At 25.6% G+C, this 21,233-nt stretch overlaps 3 protein-coding genes across 7 annotated transcripts in view; all 3 read right to left on the bottom strand.

Annotated features, from left to right (window-relative positions):
* Window positions 1-728: 728 nt before the first annotated feature.
* On the bottom strand, window positions 729-5,688 carry LOC101496308 (oxoglutarate-dependent flavonoid 7-O-demethylase 1-like). Of its 5 annotated transcripts, XR_012161619.1 has the most exons (5): window positions 5,438-5,688; window positions 5,110-5,354; window positions 4,703-5,027; window positions 1,254-1,363; window positions 729-920 (listed from the first exon to the last, which is right to left on the bottom strand). XR_012161619.1 is itself a non-coding variant. In XM_073364469.1 (4 exons), exons 1-4 carry the CDS (start codon window positions 5,639-5,641, stop codon window positions 768-770), a joined length of 927 nt encoding a protein of 308 aa, XP_073220570.1. In that variant the 5' UTR covers window positions 5,642-5,688; the 3' UTR covers window positions 729-767. The 5 variants fall into 5 exon arrangements, 4 of the variants coding, with proteins under 4 accessions (XP_073220570.1, XP_012567438.2, XP_073220571.1 ...); XM_073364469.1 differs by lacking the exon at window positions 1,254-1,363; XM_012711984.3 differs by lacking the exon at window positions 729-920 and having other exon boundaries at window positions 980-1,363.
* A 6,529-nt stretch (window positions 5,689-12,217) lies between these two features.
* LOC101495323 (uncharacterized protein PAM68-like) lies at window positions 12,218-13,061 on the bottom strand. Its single transcript, XM_004515928.4, has one exon. It carries the CDS (start codon window positions 13,000-13,002, stop codon window positions 12,472-12,474), a length of 531 nt encoding a protein of 176 aa, XP_004515985.1. The 5' UTR covers window positions 13,003-13,061; the 3' UTR covers window positions 12,218-12,471.
* A 2,785-nt stretch (window positions 13,062-15,846) lies between these two features.
* LOC101496638 (DUF21 domain-containing protein At2g14520-like) overlaps window positions 15,847-21,233 on the bottom strand; it is a 7,910-nt gene continuing 2,523 nt past the window's right edge. Inside the window, exons 5-12 of the mRNA XM_027330998.2 lie at window positions 21,179-21,233; window positions 20,422-20,561; window positions 20,241-20,328; window positions 19,788-19,861; window positions 19,297-19,478; window positions 17,480-17,745; window positions 16,529-16,575; window positions 15,847-16,092 (exon numbers count right to left, since the gene is read on the bottom strand). The exon at window positions 21,179-21,233 is cut by the window's right edge and continues 68 nt beyond it. Of these exons, the coding sequence (XP_027186799.1) occupies window positions 16,005-16,092; window positions 16,529-16,575; window positions 17,480-17,745; window positions 19,297-19,478; window positions 19,788-19,861; window positions 20,241-20,328; window positions 20,422-20,561; window positions 21,179-21,233 (940 nt within the window). The 3' untranslated portion in view covers window positions 15,847-16,004. The remainder of the gene's footprint in view (window positions 16,093-16,528; window positions 16,576-17,479; window positions 17,746-19,296; window positions 19,479-19,787; window positions 19,862-20,240; window positions 20,329-20,421; window positions 20,562-21,178) is intronic.

Genomic DNA, 21,233 nt, shown 5'->3' with positions numbered 1-21,233 from the left:
ACAATAAAAATAAAAATAAATAGGTCTTGTGTTGTTGGTTTGATGGCATAGGCCTATGGCCGGCCCTAATTTATTAAGTCTCATGTATATTGGTTCTAATCCACATGTTAGAGGGAGTCAAAAAAAATCTTATGACAAAAAAGTTCATTAAATTAAAGTCACCTATACAGAAAATCCACAAAATTTTATGGATTTAGAGGGTCCATAGGCACATTTAAAAAAAAAAAAACAGCAATTTTCTTTTCTTCAATTTTTATGATATCCTCATCAAAAATTTAATAAAACATAGTATATATGATATGACAACAACTATTGCATACAAGTTTATTAGATAAAATAGTAGATTTTAGTGTTTTCGAAGGGAATGATACTAACAAAACTATATCATAAAAATCGGATGACCACAAAGCAATTGACAATAAACAATTCTAAATATAAACACAACTACTTGCGTTAGGTCTTGAGCATATGTTGAATATTAAGAAATAGTTTCGTAATAATTTGTATCTCATAATCAAGTCGAGTCTATTGTAGACTTGTAGTCAAGCCAAATGTAACTTTCACAATGCAGCACATATTTTACCTATCTAATAAAGAGTTGTGCATTGGGTAATAAAACCAGCAAGACATGTTCATTTTATGTTATAAGTGAATTACTACAAATTGCACATTGACAAACAAATAAATTCATCATCACTAGTTGATTAATGGATTCTCGTACCATAATATTAAGTCAACAAATTAATGAATAAAAATATAACAAACATTTAAAGAGCAAAGAGCAAGAGCCAATAGGCTTTGTAGACACAACTAACAAGTAAAACAAATTGAAACGTGTTTTTCCATTCATAGGCCTCACGAGTTAAAAATAGTAGTATTAGACTCATTATCGCAAATAGAAGCATTGTATCCATCCCCATCTTGAAAACAAAACCAATAGAAACAATTAGATAAACAATCATGAGATAATTTTACAAGATAAAAAAAAAAATTAGAATACTACATTTACCATTCAGATTTTCAGAAAATCTGTGATCAGTTTCGAGTACCAATAAATATTTGAATGTGATTAAGAATAGTGAAACTTCTATATTTGGTGAGAACATGGCCACCAATACTAAAAGAAGACTTTAATGTCACTATGGTGATAGCAATACTTAGCACATTTCGTATCATTAAAGAGAATACATGATCTCGTGTCATTAAAGAGAGTACATGATACTTTTTTCTCATTAAAGAGAGTAAAGAAGTACCTCAAAATCTTCATAGTGTTCTTCATCAACTTCAATTGACTTTTCATCTAGATATACATCTAATTCACTATTCCAATTGTTAGATGTAGATTTTGAAAAAATTTAAAATCCTATAATGTATAAAAAAAAATCAGTATCATTAGCAGTAATCTAAATGATTGAAATGAAATAAAGTTAATTACTATTTTATGATATAAAAACCTCACACTTATGAAAAAATCTCACACTTATGATTTTACATTTCTTAGTCTTACTTCCCTTATGTATGCCTTCAACAATGAGATGAAATATTGGGATGATTGAGAGATTTTGATTATTGAAAATGCTCACATATTTTTAATAAATCACTCTAAATTTGTCCCCCGCATTCTTAGTTTAATGTTATAGGTTGAAGCATCAAGAGTAGTGTAACAATACTTAAAAAAGGGAACCTTTAAACGTGGGTCAAGAATAATTGCAAATGCTGGTACTATACTATAATATTTTCAATATTTGTCACATTCACATAAGTAGTCATATTCTTTATAACATCATCATTTTTATTTTGGTTTTCTTCTAAGATGCACTGTATTTTTCACACTTGCATAAAATACAAGTTTGCATTTGGATATGATGAACCTTAATTTTGTGGTTTCATAAAATGGTTTTAAAAACTCACATATCCAAAATAATAGAAAGTACTTTCTTATCAAACAAAGTTGTTTCGATACAATATGTGGGATTTCATTCGACAAAAGTTGAGGACACGACTAGTTGACTTCCAATGTTCATCAACATAACAAACGGTTAAACAAATATAACTCTCACTAGTAGATGTTGTCCAAACATCTGAAATAAGATAAATTCTATTTGGAATACTTTCTTATCAAACAAAGTTGTTTCGATACAATATGTGGGATTTCATTCGACAAAAGTTGAGGACACGACTAGTTGACTTCCAATGTTCATCAACATAACAAACGGTTAAACAAATATAACTCTCACTAGTAGATGTTGTCCAAACATCTGAAATAAGATAAATTCTATTTGGAATACTTTCTTATCAAACAAAGTTGTTTCGATACAATATGTGGGATTTCATTCGACAAAAGTTGAGGACACGACTAGTTGACTTCCAATGTTCATCAACATAACAAACGGTTAAACAAATATAACTCTCACTAGTAGATGTTGTCCAAACATCTGAAATAAGATAAATTCTATTTGGAATACTTTCTTATCAAACAAAGTTGTTTCGATACAATATGTGGGATTTCATTCGACAAAAGTTGAGGACACGACTAGTTGACTTCCAATGTTCATCAACATAACAAACGGTTAAACAAATATAACTCTCACTAGTAGATGTTGTCCAAACATCTGAAATAAGATAAATTCTATTTGGAATACTTTCTTATCAAACAAAGTTGTTTCGATACAATATGTGGGATTTCATTCGACAAAAGTTGAGGACACGACTAGTTGACTTCCTTTTTTTCCTCTAATAATTTCTTTATCTATTATTATTATTATTATTATTATTATTATTATGATTAATATTATTATTATTATAGTGAGTGAATTGTTAGTAAAAATATATATCAAAATAAAAGATTTTTTCAATTTTAAATATAATGTTGTGTAGAATGATCAAATAAATTAATTATTATAAAATGAATTGAGCAGTAAAATTACACTTCACCTTCATGAAAAAGTTTCAAAATACGTTATTTTCATAATTTTAATTTTTCGAAATGTCAAACTCCAAAAAATTTCAGTAACCAAATTACATCCATTGGTGATGCGGTGCCAAACCACGAGTATTAGTTATACATCCATTTATTTTTGCTAGTAACATTTTGTGCTAAATCATGATTAACAACATTTTCATCTTCTCTATGGTTTTAATTGAACTCATATTTTTTGCCAAAAATATTAAACTCAAGGATTTGAGATTTATGAACTATATGCTTTTTTAGATCTGGGGAATTGTTGAATTATTGATTTGTATAGGCACCCCACAAGCAGGTTGTTGTTTAGTGAATTATTATTTATTTTGGTTCTTCTTTGACAGAGATAATGATGAGATTGAAGCTGCAGGCTGCGGAGAGAGAGTGAGATTTGCAAAGGAAAGGAGAAAGAAGTAATTAAGATGTGTTTAAAGGTGAAATACTATTTTTGAGATATCAAAGTGTTTGAAATTTTAAAAAAAATTTAAAATTTATTGTTTCAAAAATTTCAAAGGATTTGAAATTTTTGAAGAAATATATAGAAAATATTTTAGAAATTTTAAAATGAATTCAATTTTTAAATGATGTATGAAAAACTAGAAAAATACATTTTGTAAATTTAAAATTTAATAAAGAGGTTGAAAATTTCACCGGTGCTTCAAAAATTAAGAGATTGTTTTAAGGGATTTCAAAGTTTTGAATGAGTTATTAGAGAAGTGAAAAAAAAAAATTTAATTTTATAGACTTAAATTCAATTTTAGTCCCTCTATTTTAACAGATTCATAATTTTGATTTAGTCCCTCTATTTTAACAAATTCATAATTTTGATTATCTTATTTCTTATTTACAATTTTAGTCCTCCTATTTTAACTGATTTGAAATTTTAGTCTCAATATTTCTAATTTTACAATTTTAGTTTCCCTATTTTAACTGATTCTTAATTTTGGTCTCTCTATTTCAAATGTCGCAATTTTTGTCCCCTATTTTTAAAAATTGAGACATTTTGTCCTACCTATATATTTAACTATTATTAATATTGATTTGGTCAACGATGACGCTGTTTTAATTTTTATTTTAATGATTACTTGGACTTATTTAAAATTGCTAGCTCTGATTATTAATTAAAATAAACACAAAATAAAATAAGATGGTTGAAAATATATTTTTTACCTTTTTAAAAATTATTGTGATTCTATGTACACCTTTGAGAAAATAAATAGAGGTATACAATAAATCACAATAATTTTTAAAAAATAAAAATATATGTTTGACCCCTTATTTCATATTATAGTTATTTTAATTAATAATTAGAGTTAGTAATTGATTTTTTTTTTTGTAAAACAATAATATAATTGTGATAACATTATTAATAGTAATTAATTAAAGCCATAATTGCTTCTGCAGTTTCTTAACTTAATTTCAAATAATACTTCAGTCTTTTATTGTGTGATTGGATGTATGAAGTGTGTGATTGGATGTATGAAGTGTATACTATTGGTGGAATATGAATTAATGGATTCAAATGTGATTGCATTGTATGTTAAGTTGAATTTAGTTAAGGATGGTTATGCCCTTTATTATCTTTGTGATAGAATAATGGTATGACTTACCACACCGCGATTGATTGAAAATGGTTTTATTTAGTTTGATAAATAAATATATTGACATAGTAGGACCAAATTGAATAAAGCACGTGTTAGAAAGAAAAACATGAAGAAAAAAAAAGAGAAATAAAATTACCTCCATAATATCTCCAATATTAATTACAAAAGCATCTGGAAGAAAGGTAATAGGAATCCAAAGACCATTTTTCTTGATCTCTAGTCCTTCAACACCATTAGCTTGATTAAGGATGGTTATGCCAGAGCCATCAGAGTGAGGGTTGATTCCATCAACAAGGTCTGGTTGTGGACATGGTGGATAGTATGTCATCCTCACTGATTGATTTCCATCATCAAATATCTTCTCCACTTCTTTCATATCCATCTTAATAGCTTTTCCTAATAATCCAAGAAGTGTCATGCCAAGCTTTTGCAATTTTGAGATATATGTCTCCAAGGTATCCCTTCACATATATGCATACAAAAATATTATTAATATTGGACCGTTAATTAATGTTAAAAACTATGATATAGAAATTTAAGTACCTTAGTGATGGTGGGAGTTGAGGAAAAAGATTTGGTTTTCTTCTTTCAATAGGATTTGTAATCATGAAGAATCTATCACCCCAATCAAGTTTTTGACCTTCACATCTAATTACAGTTCCATATCCTTGAAAATCCCCTTGTTTTAGTTGGTATTTTCTTTTCTCTTCAAATGGAAGCTTGAAAAAATTCCCAATCTCAAGTTTTAGCTTCTCAAGCAATTCAGAGCTAACACCATGGTTCACCAACTGCATTAAGTTGCAACATTATTATTTTTAAATAGTAAATATTAGTAATTAGTTAAAGAAAAATTGCAGGGGAAGTTATAAACCTGAAAAAAGCCCCAATCTTTGCATGCTGAGTACAAGTTGTGAAGTTGTATTCCATCATCACATAGCAAGGTTTGAAAGTCAAAGATGGGAATTGTTGGTAAGGGATTGGTTTCATCATTTGATAGAATGGAAGGTTCTTTATTTGATCGAATAAAATATTCTGGTATTCCCATTATTTCAGGTTTATTGATCACTTCATCCATCACACCAAGAAAAGAATTAGGAGTGCTCCTAAAGACACTATTACCCTCCTCAGTGGTAAGGGATTGGTTTCATCATTTGATAGAATGGAAGGTTCTTTATTTGATCGAATAAAATATTCTGGTATTCCCATTATTTCAGGTTTATTGATCACTTCATCCATCACACCAAGAAAAGAATTAGGAGTGCTCCTAAAGACACTATTACCCTCCTCAGATAATGCCATCTTCAGCTCTGAATGCCAATCAAGGATATACAATTAGCTATTTATATATGTATGCACCATCATTTATAATGCAACGTATTTATCTTTGGACCCGTTCTTCAAGATAAATTAAACTATATTATTCTAAATATCAAATGTGGATATTATTGACTATGACTAATTAAACAATGCCAGCCCATCATGGGAATATTAATTTGCTTTCAATTGTAAAATTTTACATTAATGTCTTATGAATTTTTATTGAATACCGTTATCTTTATAAATTTCAAAAACACATTAAATAATTTTACGTTGAGTAAAATTTAAAGTGAATAATTTGTATTTTATAAACATATAGTCCAACATTTTTTTTTTAGTAAATTTCAAGGTGAAAAGATTTGTACCAAATTGAAAACGTTTTTATTTTTGTCAAGCATGAAAAAAATTATTGATGAATAAAAAGAGAAAAAAAATAAGAACAAAAGTATGGTAGGATAAAATAAAAGCAAAACAAATTTAAAACCGCCTATACAAGAGAACTGTAATGTTATGCCTTTAGAGAAAGCTGTATTTGTTTCCCAAGATGATATCTTTGTAATTTAGATGTCCTCATAGTAAACTCATTATCAACAAGTGAGATAACGTCATTATCTAAATTAATTTTATATCTACCTTCCAAATACTTGAAGAGTATTTTCATATCATGCATAACATTGGGATTACAATTTATAAATCAAAGATTCATTTTCTTCTTCATTCCTCAATAATAGTTGTTTATAATAGATGTTGCATGCATCAATATTCATGATATATTCAATAAATGTAGAGTTTGTAATACGATTACTTATATTATCTTTCTACGTCACTTGTGTAAACTTCGGTAATATTATGAATCATCGTTATTGTCTTATTTAACGCCACATAAATCTATTTTGATTTGTGCGAACTATATTTTACATTTGGTTTAATTGCAGTTTTGGTTCCCCTATTTTAGCTGAATCGCGAAAGTAGTTTCCTCATTTTATTTCTCTCCAGTTTTGGTCCCTCAAACATAATTTTGGTCCAAAATTTGATAAAATTTTATTTTTTTGTATTAATTTAAGTCACATCATGCCTCAATATCTCATTTGCAACAATTGTACCTGAAATCTATGATCATAAATGGTATAGTACAACTTTAAAAAATGAAATTTCATCAAGTTTTAGACTAAAATTTTGTTTGGATGACCAAATCTGGAGAGAAACAAAATAAGGAGACTATTTTCGCAATTCAGCTAAAATAGGAGGACCAAAACTACAATTAAACCTTTACATTTTTACATGTTTTTGGGTACGACATATATACATCTACGTTATGTCTCTGTGTTGCCAATATTGTGAAAGACAATAATGCAAAAGGATAGTAGTTTTTCAAACTTTAGGTCCATGTTAAAACTTTAACTTTTCATTTCAACAAGAATATGGTCAGGAAGGTTACTCATGAGGTCACATCTGTTAAAACTAAAACATAATGCCTAAATGATGTAATACATTTGAGACAGACGGGACGTTAATCTAACTAAACAGGTTGATATGATGACAACTTTAATCAAACCTATTGAGACAAAACTGGTGGAGAAGAACCCGTGCGAAGAAGTGGAGTGTATACAATTGTAATCAAAATGTTTAAAATATTATATGTGTGATTGTAAACAAACACAATTATGAGTTATCTTTTGATTTGCATAAAGATCGTATTTTATGTAAGGATCAAAATGTTTAAAATATTATATTTGTGGTTGTAAACAAACACAATTATGAGTTATCTTTTGATTTGCATAAAGATCGTATTTTATGTAAGAATTACTTCTTTATTCTTTTTATATTTTAAAATTTCCTTCTAGTATTTCGTTGACTGGATTTACAAATTGTTAAATTGGCTTCAGCTTTTGTTCAAACGTTGCTATCAAACTGTCACCGTTTTTTTTTGGATAAAAATAAACGTTGCCTTTGAACTCAAGAAACACGCACGTGAAAATTATGGCTTATTCTAGATGAAATACTTTTTTTCTTCTCGAAATACGTTTTTTTTATCATGAAATACGTTAATTTATAAAGTTTAGATTGGACAGTCCTTGAAAATAAAAATATAATAAATGAAAACCAAGGATATTTTGACATCTTTTACATGAAAATTAATAAACGAGGTTGAGAAATACAATGTTTTCCAAATTAAATAACACGTCATACACTATATTTGGATTAAAATTAGTTTCTAACTTAAAAGTTTGTCGTCTACTGTTTGTTAAAAAAATGAACATTCAACTTATAATCTCAAAATACCCCATTTGTATTCATTTTTCATTTGCCAACCCATTGCCATTTTTTTCATTTTTTTGTCTTTTATATCTATTTTATTCTTTTGCCTAACTATTATTACAAATCATATCACTTTTTACTTTTTCTATTCAATGGTACAACTTCATGTGTCGTGTATCTCATAAATATTCAATTGCACAACTTTCACGTTATTCACATTTTTTCTTTCACGAAGAGAATCAATACTATGATAATTTCGTTTCTTCTAATATTTTAGTTTTCTCTGATGATTTTATTTTTTATGATATTTTTGTTTCCTCTAATAATTTCTTTTATTATTATTATTATTATTATTATTATTATTATTATGATTAATATTATTATTATTATAGTGAGTGAATTGTTAGTAAAAATATATATCAAAATAAAAGATTTTTTCAATTTTAAATATAATGTTGTGTAGAATGATCAAATAAATTAATTATTATAAAATGAATTGAGCAGTAAAATTACACTAACATAAGATTAAAAAAAGTTATTTTCATAAAGTGTTTTTTACATAAACTATATTTTTTTTTTCTTTTCTAAAACATAAACTATATATTTAATCAATGATGTGTTATCGCATTATTATTTAATGTATTTGAAAACACATAATTTTTCATATATTTATTAAGGGATATGTAAACACATTATTAGACACATAACATAAACCAGAAGAAGATAATATATGTAAGGGTCAACCTAGCCGCTCTATTTCACTCTCAATTCATTTCTATTTATCTATTTATTTTTCCTCATCCTTGGGGAGGTGGTTCAGAGTCATGGCTTGAATTTACTTATGAGAATTTTTTTTATTCAAATAATTAATTTTCATATAGATATAATATATCTTCACCCACTATGATAAGTAAATTATATATTTAAATAACTGAATGAGTTATTGTCAAAAAATTGCAACCTTATTTTATTTTAATTATGAAACATAAATTATATATTTATATATTTGAGAATGTATCAAGCGAAAAGAGTTTTAATATAAGAGCTGAAATGATTAAATCTTCCCATATGAATGATCATAATTAATAGTGTCACATAACCACTTAAAAAAGTTACACAATTTTTTATTTTAATCTTACCAATTCATGTCTTGATCAATGGCTAATATTTAATCATCTAATTATGCATTAAGTGTGAATTAAATTTAATGTCCATCTTATTTCATGCCCATTTAAAAAATATTATTGTTTACTCTTTTTACACAAACTAAGTTTGAATTTTTCAACTAACACTAACTCAATTCAAAATTTTCAAAACAACATATTATCCAAACAACACACAAATTAAAATAAGTTCAAATTGTCCAAAAGTTAGAGATATTATCTAGCATAACACAAAATAATTTAGATTTGTCTAACATAACCTAAACTCAAACCAAATTCAAATAGACTGCTAAATAATTCTAATGTGATTCTATGATAAGTGTTTTTAGACTTCTTGAACAATGTTCACATTTTTTTTATTTTTTTTAAATTGGTTATGCAGGTTTTGGGTTACTCGGTATCCATACATGGGTAACGGATTTATTTGGACCGGACTAGAAAGCTCTAAAAAAACCTATTTTCATTCTTTTATTTGATGTTGTTGGAGATGAAAATATGAGTGTATTTGAATATTTGAGTTATGGATTTGATAAAATTTGCATTATATTGAAGATGATTATTAATTTTATGGGTTTTGGTTGAAAATTTTGATGTTTTTTTTGAATTTTTGTATAAAACAGGATAACATTGTTGAAATTTTAAAACATAAAATATCAAATTGTCACTTAAAATTAAAATAAAGGACCAACTTGGGAAAAAAATAAAAGACTAAAACGTTACCTGAAATTAAGTTAAGGGACCACATATGTAATTTAGCCTATTTTATATTTACACCTTATGCTCAAAATAAATATTCATGTTCTATACGAAGATTGTTTAAGGCTAAACCTAATTTCTCTCGACTATGATCTCCTCTCCACACCCACCAATCTGAGTCTGTGACAGCTCTTGCAGCTACTAGGCACCACCACCAAAGCTCAAATGTTAGAATCTTGAATCTTGATGTTCAGGTTTTGTGATTTACTGATTTATGAACTCAATTTATTTGAAATGGTTAATTTACTAATTTTAGGAACTCATTATCTATTAGGATTTAATATGATGTTAGAGTTTTAGATTTTAGGAACTTATTACTGATTTTATAATTTACAATTGTACTAATAGATCATTTGCTGGTAAATATCGTCGCGGGTTAATCATTAGCTCACACAATTGTAAGAAATTTCATATTTTTTACTATGCCTCTTAATATTTGAAATGATTGTGGATATGAGAAGCATAAGAAAAAGAAAAAACTTGAAGATTTAACTCTTGATAAATATGATACCCATTTAAAAAATTATGATATACTACTTACGCATTAAGTGTGAATTAAATTCAATGTCCATTTTCTTTCATGCCCATTTAAAAAATATTATTGTTTACTCTTTATACACAAACTAAGTTTGAATTTTTCAACTAACATTAACTCAATTCAAAATTTTCAAAACAACATATTATTCAAACAACACACAAATTAAAATAAGTTCAAATTATCCAAAAGTTATAGATATTATCTAGCATAACATAAATGAATTTAAATTTGTCTAACAAACCTAAACTCAAACCAAATTCAAATAGAATGCTAAATAGTTCTAATGTGATTCTATGATAAGTGTTTTTAGACTTCTTGAACAATGTTACCATATAAAAGTGAATGTTCATCAACCCTCTAATACACTATCAAAAGTTAGAATTCGTAAAAATAAACGAACATAGATGATTGGATGAACATCCACCAGGCATAAAAACATTTTCTCCATATTACTTTACCAAAAAGATTGCCACCGATTATTTTTACTTTTTTCCACTTAGAAAAAGATAAAAATAGAAGAAGTTAGATTATCATGATTCACGTGATCCTTAAATAAAATAGGTTGTAGTTAGATGTTATAATTAGATATTTCGTTAAAGGTGTCTTAGTTACAATTTCATAACCCGACAATTTTAGAATTGTTGTGATGAAGAAATCTTTATCTATATCATATATCATTATCTAACAAAAAAATCTTTATCTATATCATATATCATTATCTAACAAAAATTTCAAGATGCGATAAAAATCACACATTTGAATAAGATATAATTTAAAAATGTCTTTATTAATAGTGGACAATTATTTTTTTATACATCGGTTTTGTAAGAATTTAGCAAAGTTCAACTCAAAAATTTCAATATAGCATAAGAATTTATTTAAAACTTGTTGGCCAACTTTCTATTTTTAATTTGGTTTAATTGCAATTTTAGTCCCTTTATTATTAGCAATTCACATAAATGGTCTCTTATTTAAAAAGTTAACAGTTTTAGTCCATCATTCAGATTTTTGAACTAAAAAAAACTAAAATTGACATATTTTTAATTGTGTTACATACAATTCTATAATATATAGCTATCCAGATGCATTAATTATTAATATGTCATTAATTAAATTAAGAGTATAAAAAATTTCCGTAGTTCAAAGTTAAGTTTTTACTGTCTTTTATTCCAATTTCATTGGTGTTAATCATTTTATATTATCGTATCATATGTCATGTTATTTAAAGCATCCACGTCATTATTTTTTAATTAAAAATCAGAAAGAGAGAGCAAAACTGTCGACTTTTAAAATAAAATGACTAATTTTATAAATAAATAAAAATAGAAAAACTAAAATTGCAATTAAGCTTTGTAATTTTAATTGTGTCGTGATTGATAAAATTTTCTACATTAGATGAAATATAACTTATAATTTGTAATTATAAACAGTGAACATTTCTCACTTGCAAACCGATTTTGAAAGCTTAATCTTAATTCTGAGAAGTTAGCCACCTAACACACCCAAGATTAAATTCGCGCACCCAATTAAAAGAAAATCACACTTGTTGAAAAATACATGGTTAGATATATATATATATATATATATATATATATATATATATATGATCTTCTTCATCTGTCTAACAAGGTACAACTCTATTTTCCATATCCTATAAAAAAAAAAGTTACAAATATAAAACTTACATACTAATTATAAGGAAGCCCAATACTATCATATGTTTATATTCACCTAGGATAAGAATAACATAAAAAAATGATAGGAATACTTTAATAGTTGTGTTATTTGAACATACATCTATTTCTCCTAATTTAATTACCACATACAAATTGCAAAATATTAACCCAATCTTAAAAATGACACTACCTTTGACTAACTTGCTTCCTCTTCCTTCCACATCTCAACCCAATTCTTCTCAACTTCTTGCAAACCAAACAAAGAACCTTCCCTCTCTGCATCCAAACTTGTAGAAAGAACTCCATATGCAATTCCAAGTGCTGAAGCTCCAAATGTTATAAGTGTTGTCAAAAATGGTATCCACAAAGGAGCATTCCATATTTGTCTATCTTTTAATTCACCATAAAGATGTAAAATTGATAAACCTAATGCCATTGGAACAATAACACTAAACAATATTCTACCTATTATTCTATACATAACTACCTTAGGAATTTCATCATCATCATCCTTATTGTTGGGATTTTTTTTTATAGTGACATCATTTGTTTTAATATTTGATGTATTGGAGAAGCCTTTGGCACTAGCTTGTGGCTTCAATGTGGTTAATGAATAATGGAATTTTTTTGTGGTTTTGGTGTGAAAAGTTGGGAATTTTGGTTTACATGTTGGAGAATATTTTGATAGATGGAGAATTGGGTTTGATGCAAAAATTAGAGTTTTCATGGCTGGCTCCTTTGTGTGAGAATATTTGGAATTGGTTATTGGTTTTGAGTGAAGATAATTTTATTGAGATAGATCTTATCCTAAAAAGTTAATGTATGGTCATCATGAAATGAAATTTATGTTTTTTTTTTAATCGCCTTATCTTATTTTTATTTTTTTGTTGGGCATTTATTTTGTTCTTAATTAGTAGGAATCCGAGTAGTGATTTTAATATACAAAATTCACAGGTATATAGTTAAAGACTATTCCAAAAATTCATTTGTAGGACTCCAAAAAATAAAAAGACAAATCTACTATTCACTTCTTCATCTATACTTTTCACCTTCTCTAAAAAATCATATAAATTTTTCTTTTAAGTTTTCTTTTTTTTACTTTTCATATTAAATATACTTTAAAGTTTTAATATTCACATTTAACTTTAGTAAAAAAATGTTTTTAAAAAATTTCAAAAATTCCATTGAATTCAAAAACTTCAAAATATAAAGTAAAGCTTTTTTTTTTCCTTTCAATTTTCAAAAAATTTGGATGTTTTTGAAAACTTTCGAAATATAGTATTTTTTTTATGTTGTTAAATTTTCAAACACTTCACCTTCATGAAAAAGTTTCAAAATACGTTATTTTCATAATTTTAATTTTTCGAAATGTCAAACTCCAAAAAATTTCAGTAACCAAATTACATCCATTGGTGATGCGGTGCCAAACCACGAGTATTAGTTATACATCCATTTATTTTTGCTAGTAACATTTTGTGCTAAATCATGATTAACAACATTTTCATCTTCTCTATGGTTTTAATTGAACTCATATTTTTTGCCAAAAATATTAAACTCAAGGATTTGAGATTTATGAACTATATGCTTTTTTAGATCTGGGGAATTGTTGAATTATTGATTTGTATAGGCACCCCACAAGCAGGTTGTTGTTTAGTGAATTATTATTTATTTTGGTTCTTCTTTGACAGAGATAATGATGAGATTGAAGCTGCAGGCTGCGGAGAGAGAGTGAGATTTGCAAAGGAAAGGAGAAAGAAGTAATTAAGATGTGTTTAAAGGTGAAATACTATTTTTGAGATATCAAAGTGTTTGAAATTTTAAAAAAAATTTAAAATTTATTGTTTCAAAAATTTCAAAGGATTTGAAATTTTTGAAGAAATATATAGAAAATATTTTAGAAATTTTAAAATGAATTCAATTTTTAAATGATGTATGAAAAACTAGAAAAATACATTTTGTAAATTTAAAATTTAATAAAGAGGTTGAAAATTTCACCGGTGCTTCAAAAATTAAGAGATTGTTTTAAGGGATTTCAAAGTTTTGAATGAGTTATTAGAGAAGTGAAAAAAAAAAATTTAATTTTATAGACTTAAATTCAATTTTAGTCCCTCTATTTTAACAGATTCATAATTTTGATTTAGTCCCTCTATTTTAACAAATTCATAATTTTGATTATCTTATTTCTAATTTACAATTTTAGTCCTCCTATTTTAACTGATTTGAAATTTTAGTCTCAATATTTCTAATTTTACAATTTTAGTTTCCCTATTTTAACTGATTCTTAATTTTGGTCTCTCTATTTCAAATGTCGCAATTTTTGTCCCCTATTTTTAAAAATTGAGACATTTTGTCCTACCTATATATTTAACTATTATTAATATTGATTTGGTCAACGATGACGCTGTTTTAATTTTTATTTTAATGATTACTTGGACTTATTTAAAATTGCTAGCTCTGATTATTAATTAAAATAAACACAAAATAAAATAAGATGGTTGAAAATATATTTTTTACCTTTTTAAAAATTATTGTGATTCTATGACACCTTTGAGAAAATAAATAGAGGTATACAATAAATCACAATAATTTTTAAAAAATAAAAATATATGTTTGACCCCTTATTTCATATTATAGTTATTTTAATTAATAATTAGAGTTAGTAATTGATTTTTTTTTTGTAAAACAATAATATAATTGTGATAACATTATTAATAGTAATTAATTAAAGCCATAATTGCTTCTGCAGTTTCTTAACTTAATTTCAAATAATACTTCAGTCTTTTATTTTTTTTTTCTCGATTTGATCATTTATTTAATTTTAAGTAAACAATTTGATCTTTTATGTTTTAAAATATTATCTATTTTTTACAAAAAATCATCAAAAATTTTAAACAAAACTCGTAAAATTAATTATCATCTTCAATGTAATGCAAATTTCATCAAATTTATAACTCAAATCTTCAAATCAACTCATATTTTTATTCTTTATATTTTTGAATTTTTGTAATAAAATTAAATAAAGAACCAAATCGGAAAGAAAAAAGAAAGATAAAGGACTTATATGTTATCTGAAACTAAGTTAAGGGACCGTGGGAGCAATTGTGCCTAATTTAAATTACTAGCTCTAATTATTAATTAAAATCTCTAAATAGGACAAAATATCTCAATTTTAAGAAATAGAAGTACCAAAATTGTGAAATTAGAAATAAATGGACCAAAATTAAGAATTAATTAAAATAAGGGAACTAAAATTGCGAAATTAAAAATATGAATCCATTAAAATAGAGAAACTAAAATTATGAAATTAAAAATAAAAAAATCAAAATTACGAATCAATTTAAATAGAAAGATTAAAACTATATTTAAGTCAACGTTATAAATGAATAAAAAAAGAAAAGATAAAAAATTATTTATTCAAGTGTTTGAGGAAGGGGGTATCAATCAGGATGGATGATAGATTTCTCAAATAAAAATCAATAGATAAATTTGATTTAAACGGTGATTAGATAAAAAATCAATTGATACTTCATAATGCTATACTATCGAGGTACTAATACCCGGAACAAATTTTGAATACTCATTTAATATTTAATGTATGTGAATATTCACATGACTTGAAGGTATTACAAATGTTTTTAAAAATTAGAGATGATAGTGAAAGAAATAATATGAGATTTATCAATAATGAAGCAAAAATATATTTTATTAATTTGCATAACTATTTTACTACTAATATCTTGAACGACGACTGGATCCAGAAGTTCTTCTTGATGATCTTGATTGTGATCTTTGTGATTGCTGCAGGTTAATTCTAATGCTGAAAATAAGAAAAAATTGAAGCAAGGAATTTGTTATTGTTTTATTTGGGAATTTATAAAGAAAGTAAACATGTTTTCGTAGAATTTGAATCTTCTTATCACATTACCTATCAATTATTTTTATTAATTTATTTTATTTTATTTTTATTTTTTAGTTTTATTCGTTAGATTGAAAGCTTATATTATATGCGTGTATATATATATATAATTTTATAAAAATTTAAAATTATTTAATATATTATTAAAATTAAAAATACATAAAATGCTAATTTTAATGTATTTTAATGATATATTAAATAATTTTAAATTTATATAAAAAAATTTAAATACAATCTATACAATATAAAATTTCGATTTAATAAAAAAAATTTAAAAATAAAATAAAACAAAAATAATAAAAGAGATAGAGAGGATACAAACTCTAAATTTACTTACTTCTTTTGAACATTAACATATCCATCAGTTTCATCCAATATATCAACCTAGTAAAGCAAAAAATTAAAAGCAAAGAAATAAAAATCAGCATACATGGTGATATAGAATATTACTACTATTATTAAATAATAAAATTGAATTATATACTAATAGAAATTTGTGAAGAAAAAAGTTTAATTGATCTCATATTTTGATGTGTTGACACGTAGAAGCTGAATTAAAGAGAAATTTCATATTTTTTCGATTCTAATTTCTAAATGAACTCTTAACAACTAAAGTGAAATCTAACAATTAAACTCTACAATATCTCCATGTTAAATTTGCATTTTGGAACAATGTAAACTAGCTATATGCTAAGGAGGTTTAAGAGTTTTTTAATGCATTAGAAAACATTTAGAGTGTCTTAAATTTACAATTATTACAATGAGCAACTCTTATTATTCCTCTTTGTAAAAGAAAACTCTATAATCCCTTACTAAACACATTTGGTTTTAAAAAAAAAACAAATTTCATTTTTAAAAAATGTGTATTAGGACCACACAAATTGTTCTTTTGTTTTTTTTTTCTCAATAAAATTGTTCATAAGCATGCATCTAGACTTGCAACTATTGCTGGTGTTTTTCAATCAATACTTCTGAACTAGTGTTGGACCAGTGAAAGTACATAGCCTTGTTTTCTTCTTTATATTTTGAGCTCCAAATATTTTGAGTTGGTTTTTAACTTGGGCTTGCCCATTAACATAATTCAATGGATCTAAATACTACAATTTTTTGTTTGTGAACCTCAATGCTACAATATTAATGCCAACTATATGATAACAAATTTTCAATAGATTTTTTTAATATATAAATATCATATATTATAACATATCAATTCGTAAATGTACTGTATATTTTTTTAAATATAAAAAAATATGAAACTATAGCCTGTAGCATTAATCACTATGCTAACCTGTAATAATTCCTCCATAACATCTTCCATTGTAATGATGCCAATAGCCTCCTCATGCATAGAAGCTGAAAGAGACACTATTTGTTCATGTGATATACATCCAATTTCTTGCTCCCATTGCTTTGATTCTTGTCCTACTTCATTGTTGTCTAATACCATCACATTTTCTAATGTAGGACTATGAAATTCCACATCACTAGAACACAATGTTAATTCCTGAATTGAACTTCTGTCACTCATTTCCATAACATAAGAAGAATTTGATTCTGAAGATTCCACATTGACAAACATATAAGTGATACATAATTATAATTATTTTATTTCATAGGTTTACTCCATTTATAGTATTCTATTTGAGATATGTTGAACATTAAATATAAATATTATTTTTAATAATATTTAAATTGAAATTCACGTGGGAGAGACATGTTGAACATTAAAAATAAATATTTTTTCAATAATATTTAAATTGAAATTCACGTGGGAGTCTAATCGATTCAGCTAGACCAAACTATCATTCATATATTAATTATAATATAATAACCAACATTTTCATCTTCTATTTTTACTATTCATCTTAAATAATATTCCCTCGAACCTATATGAGTGTCACATTTGCTATAAAAACATGTCATTTTCACTTAATCTATTAATGTCGGTTTTTTCGAGAAAAAAAAATTATTCCTTTTTCACACATAACTCAAAGTTCGAAGTATATTTATTATTTTTTGACATAGTTAAAATAAGTGATTAAAATAACAAATAGTCTTAAAATAAATATATAAAAAAATACAAAAAAATAAAATATATTAAGGGTGCTATAAAAAAAATTCATTGAAAGTAATAAAATTTAATGATTTCATTGATATGTGTAAATAATTTTTAAACGATAATTAAAAAGAAAATTAGTAAGTCTTGAAGTCCTCGAAATTGTGTGACTTTCTTGTGGTATTTATCATCTCAACTATGAATCAAAAATAAAAATGAAACTAGTTATATTAATTATTATTTTAGTTTTTTTTATTAGAATAGATGATAAATCTCACCAAAAACTCACATACATCTATGAAATCTTCAAACAAAACGTATTATCTAATAATATCGACATTTGTAGACTAAAGTACGTACATTATCGAAGTATATTTATTATTTTTTGACATAGTTAAAATAAGTGATTAAAATAACAAATAGTCTTAAAATAAATATATAAAAAAATACAAAAAAATAAAATATATTAAGGGTGCTATAAAAAAAATTCATTGAAAGTAATAAAATTTAATGATTTCATTGATATGTGTAAATAATTTTTAAACGATAATTAAAAAGAAAATTAGTAAGTCTTGAAGTCCTCGAAATTGTGTGACTTTCTTGTGGTATTTATCATCTCAACTATGAATCAAAAATAAAAATGAAACTAGTTATATTAATTATTATTTTAGTTTTTTTTATTAGAATAGATGATAAATCTCACCAAAAACTCACATACATCTATGAAATCTTCAAACAAAACGTATTATCTAATAATATCGACATTTGTAGACTAAAGTACGTACATTATCATTTTTTTCAAATGTACCTTCTAATTAATATCGTGCACGTCACACCAAAGACAATATCCTCCACTTTACAATTATGATAATGGTAACCAAATCAATATTTAATAAGATTAATTTAATAAAATTAGTATTCTATTTTCTTTTTCGTATAATTTTTTCTCAATTTATATGAAATAACCAAATGTGAAACCCATAATAGAACCAAAAAATTGTATGTTTCATTTGTTATGATACCATGGCTAAATTAAGCAAAGATGTTACCTCCAGTAAATTGAGCTTGGTTTGATTCTTTATTAGTTATTATATTCAAAAACACAGGTGAATCCACAGCATGAGGTGCAGTGCTTTCTCTCTCCATGTTTCCTTTCAAAACAACAACCATGTGGCTATGACCCTTCTTGAATTCATTTAATATCTCATATAGTGGCAAACTTTCATATACCCTATTGCAAATTTACACAAATTTTGTTAGTGATTGTTAATAAATAATTAGATAATTAATTTCATAATTTTCACAAATTTTATATATAAAGCATACCTTGTATTCATTTATTATATTTTATCAATTAATCAAAATGAATTCTAAAGATAATACTCTCTCAAGCTCTCAGGTATATTTTTCTTACGAGATGAATTTTTATCTCTTCAATCATGTGATTTCTAACAATTATTATTATTTTTTTAATAAAATTATCAAATACGACAATTATATATTTTTAGACTAACAGTATACCTAATATTCAGATTCTTACCTAGGAATTTTCCTGATAATCAAATTCTTGATTGGAGTCTCATCTTCTGGGCGGCAGAAGATTAAATTCTTAACCTATGAAAAAAAATTAATTAATAGTTTTGTAACACTATATGATTGTGAATAATACAGGATATAATCATAACCAATGTTGAGAAAAATATTCTAATGCCCTGCAAGCAACAATATTATCTCAAATTTCAATTTGAAAATCACTTTTTTTTTCCGACATTAATTGATAAAACAATAAATCAAGATCCATAAAGTATTAATTGACAAAGTCACTTGTGAGTTGTGATTAAGTTTATGTTTGATTTACAGTCAGTTTGACAAATTCAAAATATCGCTCTGATTTTGTCATACTGTGTGATTCTGCTAAATTTACCAAGCTGTTATAATTATAAGGACTAAAATTATATTTAAATTTATGGTATGTTTGTGTTAATTTGCTTACCAAAATAAGGCCAATAATATTTCTTGGATTACCAGAATGTATAGGTACTCTGCTGTGACCTTTACTCATTATTTGTGTCATTGTATGCCTGATGACAAAAATGAACTGCATTAATTTCTAAGAGATTGGGGAAATTTGTTTATATAAATGACTTAGAAATTAAGAGTTTATGACATTTTACATGTCTAGTTTGGAATTTATATCAAGAGAAAAAGTTTCAGAAATTGGTGTCATTGCATCTATAGCTGTTTTCTGAGTCAAATCCATAGCACCTGTGATTATACAAGTTTCATGATGAGATAACTCTCCACCTTTCCCTGCCTGCATATCAATATTTTAGCTACCAACTTCACACTTAATTATGATCAATTTTATCAAAGGACTAAACATTTATTTTTATCTTTAAATCTTTAAACGTGTGAAATATTGTTACAGTAGTCATCGGATATGGATATCGGATGTATTGAAATTACAGAAACATACATAAATACATCTTTCAATTGTTAAATTGATCCTAAAATGTATTTTTCATCAGTTAATGTGGTTCCGTAGTGTGTTTGGTCAGACTAATTGAAAATTGTAAGGAAATTAAATTTTAAATAATTCCAATGTTTCAATTAAATTCTCTTTGTTTCTAATTATCTTTTGATGAATTATTCATTCTTAAATTTTCAAAAAATTGTAATTTGGTCCCTATTTATTATCAAAAATTACAAATAGGTCCTTACAAATTTTGAAAAATTACAAATTGATCCCTAAATTTTAAAAAAATATGTAAAAATGAATAATTTAACTACTCTTTTCAAACAAAATAATTTAGAAATGAAAATGATTTTTACTCATTAGTGGAGATTATATTCAAGGACTATACTAACAATGCTTCACACATTTAAAGATTAAAATGATGGTTAACAAAATAGATTATATTAGGAGGAAACCTCATCAGCATGTAGGTCAACAAATGTCTTCAACTCTGATCTTCTCAAAAGAGCT

Source organism: Cicer arietinum, chromosome 8, assembly GCF_000331145.2.
Source record: "Cicer arietinum cultivar CDC Frontier isolate Library 1 chromosome 8, Cicar.CDCFrontier_v2.0, whole genome shotgun sequence".
Lineage (NCBI taxonomy): Eukaryota > Viridiplantae > Streptophyta > Magnoliopsida > Fabales > Fabaceae > Cicer > Cicer arietinum.
Note: the sequence above shows the minus strand (reverse complement) of the source record. Positions and strands in the feature narration are given on the sequence as shown.

What these genes read in the sequence shown, in the direction of transcription:
- LOC101496308 (XM_027330996.2), bottom strand. Translation starts at nt 5,641, where the DNA reads ATGGATGAAGTGATCAATAAACCTGAAATAATGGGAATACCAGAATAT. An exon ending in AAGATTGGGGCTTTTTTCAG is followed by an intron (nt 5,355 to 5,437) that starts GTTTATAACTTC and finishes AACTTAATGCAG; the next exon opens with TTGGTGAACCATGGTGTTAG. An exon ending in CAACTCCCACCATCACTAAG is followed by an intron (nt 5,028 to 5,109) that starts GTACTTAAATTT and finishes ATATATGTGAAG; the next exon opens with GGATACCTTGGAGACATATA.
- LOC101495323 (XM_004515928.4), bottom strand. Translation starts at nt 13,002, where the DNA reads ATGAAAACTCTAATTTTTGCATCAAACCCAATTCTCCATCTATCAAAA.